Source organism: Myotis davidii, unplaced genomic scaffold (assembly GCF_000327345.1).
Source record: "Myotis davidii unplaced genomic scaffold, ASM32734v1 scaffold674, whole genome shotgun sequence".
Classification (NCBI taxonomy): Eukaryota; Metazoa; Chordata; class Mammalia; order Chiroptera; family Vespertilionidae; genus Myotis; species Myotis davidii.
In genome coordinates this window covers 851707-856693 of record NW_006286674.1, presented here as the reverse complement: position 1 = coordinate 856693, position 4987 = coordinate 851707, and the positions used below count along the sequence as shown (strand labels likewise).

The 4987-nt window shown below is 39.0% G+C and overlaps 1 protein-coding gene across 1 annotated transcript in view; it reads right to left on the bottom strand.

Annotated features, from left to right (window-relative positions):
- Positions 1 to 613: 613 nt before the first annotated feature.
- Positions 614 to 4987, bottom strand: part of CDC7 (cell division cycle 7) — a 31824-nt gene continuing 27450 nt past the window's right edge. The window contains exon 13 of the mRNA XM_006758202.2: positions 614 to 1578. Coding sequence (XP_006758265.1) covers positions 1187 to 1578 — 392 coding nt within the window. The 3' untranslated portion in view covers positions 614 to 1186. The remainder of the gene's footprint in view (positions 1579 to 4987) is intronic.

Sequence of the window (4987 nt, the reverse complement as noted above, 5' to 3'; positions counted from 1 at the left end):
CTCGTTTCTTTTAGTGTTCATAAAAGACATAATATATGCCTCGAGGAGGAAATTGTCTTAACCTACAGAATGGAGAGAGTACCAGTACCAGGTTAAGTTTTCCAAAAGTACACAAAGCTCATAGTATGAAGAAGCCCATTTAATCCCTAACACACCCATCAATTTTCAGACTTGCACCTTGAACTGCCAAGTACTATGCTCCTTCAGCATATGTCAGTGACAATTACAGAAACTAAAAAAACTGATTCTCCTGGGGGAGATCCAACTCAAAAGATCATGCTGTTTGTCCAAAAAAGTACCCCAGGCACCTTTAAGAATCTTAATCCTTATTTTAGAATCTTTCTAGAGATGGGGGAAAAAGGAGGACATATATAATACTTTCTACAATATTTAAAAAAAAGAAAAGCAAGATAAAAGATTATCTTGGTCCTGTAGCTTCCATTTACCAACCAGTATATGCATTATTTAAGTATCTAACTGTAAACATACACAATATTTAACAATGCACCCAGAAACTTTGTGGAAGTCACCATATAATTTTCAAGAAGAATGTGTAAGGTGGGCATAGAGAAGGCAAAAAGGCAAACAAATCAAGGGAGAACACTTTTTTTAAAAAAGGCAATTCATACAATAAATGCTTCCACAGAATACTTTTTTAACAGATAAATTCAATTTTAAGTGATATATCCCTTAAACATTTTCTCATTACTTCTTTTAGTGTTCATAAAAGACATAATATATGCCTCGAGGAGGAAATTGTCTTAACCTACAGAATGGAGAGAGTACCAGTACCAGGTTAAGTTTTCCAAAAGTACACAAAGCTCATAGTATGAAGAAGCCCATTTAATCCCTAACACACCCATCAATTTTCAGACTTGCACCTTGAACTGCCAAGTACTATGCTCCTTCAGCATATGTCAGTGACAATTACAGAAACTAAAAAAACTGATTCTCCTGGGGGAGATCCAACTCAAAAGATCATGCTGTTTGTCCAAAAAAGTACCCCAGGCACCTTTAAGAATCTTAATCCTTATTTTAGAATCTTTCTAGAGAGGAAATACTAAAATTTTTAAATAAATTATTCATCCTGCCCTGGTCTCTAATCAAGAACTTACAGCTCTACAAAGAACTCTTCTACCCCACTTCACAATCCATAACAGCAAATAGTAAGTGAAGAACTAAGTAATCATAAACTCAGATCTTTAAAAAAAGGATGCAGCAAAGCTTCTTCTGCTGTTATCCTTGAAGCTGGGTTTAGATCCAGAAGTCTATCAAGCAGGTCATAAGCTTCATCAGGTACCGCGTCCCAGCCTTCTAGATCGGTAGTGTGCACATCCAAACACCCCCAACAGCCACTTCTGTTCCCTTTACACAAGTTCCCCGAGTGCTGTGCTTGAGGTGTTTGTATGAGGCGAGCAGCTTTATGGTCAGTCTTCTCTGAAAAAGCTGGATCATGAGAAGCAGGCCCTTGTATATCACTTGTTAATTTGGGAGTGCTAGCCTCTGAGCCTCTGAGCTTCTCACAGAGTTTTCTCAAGTCTTGTGCTGGGACTTCTTTGCTACACAATATTGATTTGCCTGGAAGAGAAAAATGACACATATTTTATATTATCTGAGTAAACCAGAAGCCTCTCACAAGGAACATGCAGGTCCAATGATTGCTACGTGGATATATTTACACTGAGCATGACACAGAGCGTAATTACTTGTCATTGGCATATTTTAAGTTGTGTTTTGCACTACAGAGCTGAAGGTCAAATCATAAAGTGGGGGATTGTAAGTAGAAAACAGTGACTTACTAGGCTAAGGACTCACTTGACTCTGCCAACATCTCCAGCTTCATCATATCCTTCTGTAATCGTTAAACAGCTGCAGCATCTATAGGAACTTGACTACGTGGTCCTGTCTTGGCCAGGATGCCCTGCACTCCCCCCCCCTCGCCCCCACATGCCCAGATAGTCCATTCGGCTCAAGAATTACCTCTGCAAAGCCTGACACTCTCAGAGAGTTGATCATTCTAAACTCTTATAGAATCCTGTGAAGATTTCTACTATTACTTTGCTATCTTGTGCTGTAACTGATAAAATATGTCTGTCTCACCTATTAGATATAAGCTCTTTGAAAATAGGGACTATCTTATTTATCTGAATTCCCCAAATTCTAGACAATGTTTGGTACATACCAGATTCTCAATTAATACCTGCTGGACTGGACAAAAGGCATCATTCAGCCTCTCATGTCACTGTTCCTTACAGAGGCTGTCCCTGACCAACCTATCTAAAACAGCTGAGCCCTTTTTACTCCCCTTCCCCTTTTACCTTTCTCAATACTACTGACCTGTATGGCAGAATATATTTTGTCTTCCCCTCTAGAATTTAAACTCTATGAGAACAGAGACTCAACAATAGTAGCTGGCACACATAAAGTACTAATAAATGTTTCTGAATGAATGAATGATCTTGTTGGTGATCTCAGTTTTTAAAAATATGAATGTCTTAAAACAAATTCCCAACAGGATTATCATCAGCGAGGCCTGCACCCTCTCGCAGTCTGGGACCCCTTGGGGGATGTCCACCTGCCAACTTAGGCCCGATCCGGCAGTCCACTTGCAATCCAGGGCTCTCGCACTCCGGGACCCCTCACTCCTTGCCGCCTACAGTGGAGGCGGGAGAGGCACCTGCCACCACTGCAGCATTTGCCAGCCGTGAGCCCAGCTTCTGGGAGCACACTGACCACCAGGGGGCAGCTCCTGCATTGAGTGTCTTCCCCCTGGTGGTCAGTGTGCATCAGAGTGACCAGTCGTTCTGCTGTTCAGTCGATTTGCATATTATGCTTTTATTATATAGAATAGGCAAAAATAAATTAAGCATACAAATGGGCAATAATTTATTCTTTTTGCTTTCTAGTTCCTTATTAGATAGAAATGTAATTAAACAATGAGTAGCACAGGATATAGATTGCTTTCTGGGGTATTTGTTAACAATGTGGATTACTAAAGCAATTAATTAATCTAGCTTTGGATAATACAAAGTTATTTTTACATATTCTGATCTAACCTAGCAGGAAAAAAGTAGGGTTGGCATGGCAGACAGAGAGAAGAAAAAGAAAATAAATTACTAAAAACTAAGTTGGTTGAGGATACAACATGCCAATCTCTTTTTAATTCTATTTATCACTCCTATTCTCTCTAGAAAATTATCGCCAGATGAGAATAGTCATATAATTTTATCCTTAATCTACAGGCTACTCTGAAGTTATGAAATAACGCTATGTGCTACAGCATCTCCCCAAGTTACACAATATGTCTAAATTATTTATATATACATATCCAAAGAGAGACTCATTATTCAGATAAAATAATTTAAACAGATACATTCAGTAAAAAAATATTTTGTTGCTCTAGCTGTTTTGTCTCAGTGGATAGAGCATTAGCCCACGGACTGAAGTGTCCCAGGTTTGATTCCAGTCAAGGGCATGAAACTAAATTGTAAGCTCAATCCCTGGCCATGGTCGGGTGTGTGCAAGAGGCAACCAACTCTTTCACATAGATGTTTCTCTCTCTCTGTCTCCCCCTCCCTCCCACACTTTCTAAAAAATCAATGGAAACGTATCCTCAGGATTAACAACAAAAGAATTTTTTTTGTCTTTTGAATTTATTTCACACGACTCAACAGGTACTTAAATGAAAACTTATTATGGGGCTTGATCTAATGGTTGAGGACAGTGGGGCAGGTTACACACAAGGCAAGAGAATTAGAAGTATTCTCACTGATAATCTTAGGAAAGTCATTTCTTCAAATCATAAAGAATAACACAGCCATGGTTGCTTAAGTTTTGAGTACTGTATTCAAGTTACCGTAAGATTTGACTGACGTATCTATAGAACTCATATTAACAAAACTGAGACAAGTGCTATCTATATAACACTATTTTAGTAGTAAAATAAGCTTTACAATAATAAATCTCTAAAAGTTCTTGCCTGCTATATGACACTTGCCCTGGAATGTTTTTGTGTCAGATGTTGTATTTCCATTGTTGGGCCTCATTATAACTGCGATTACAGATGGGGGAGATTTAACTCTTCAACAAAATGTTTTGGTTTTCTCTAATAAACACCATGTTCAAAAACTTCTCATGAAGTTGTTCAATAGTAGATGAAAGTTTTATTAATCAGTTGAGAATAAACATACTTATGTAAGAATACAATTTTCAAGATATCAACCTTGCTTTCCATTCATGGTCACTCTTCCCTCGTATGTATATATTACGTCACCCTATTTTCCTTAGATAAAATTTTCTTTTACAATCTAATTAAAAAATGGACAAAGGATCTGAACAGACACTTCTCCAAAGAGGATATACAGAGAACCCTGGCTGGTGTGGCTAAGTGGTTGGAGGATCAGCCCAAGCACCAAAGGTTCTCGGGTTTAATTCCTGGCCAAGGGCATATACCTTGGTTACAGTTTCCATCTTCAGTGGGGGCACGTGCGGGAGGCAACCAATCGATGTTTCTCTCACACATTGATGTTTCTCTTCTCTCTCCTTCCCTCCTACTCTAAAAATCAATGAGAAAAAATATCTTTGAGTGAGGATTAACCAGCAAAAGTAAGACATACAGAAGGCCAACAGACATATGAAAAGATGCTCAACATCACAATCATCAGAGAAATGTAAATTAAAGCTACAATGAGATATCACCTCACACTTGTCAGAATAGCTATCATCAATAAATCAACAAACAATAAGGGGAAAACCAAGACGGCAGCATAGGTTAACGCCAGAGATTGCTGCCTTGAACAACCAAATCAAAATACACCTAAAAGACGGAACGGACATCATCCAGAACCACAGGAAGGCTGGCTGAGTGGAAATTCTACAACTAGGAGGAAAGAGAATATCATACCCAGACTCAGAGGAGGCGCAGTGCTGAAGTGAAAAACTCAGGTGCAGAGTGCGCGCAGAGCCGGCTGCGGCGGAGGGCGCGGTT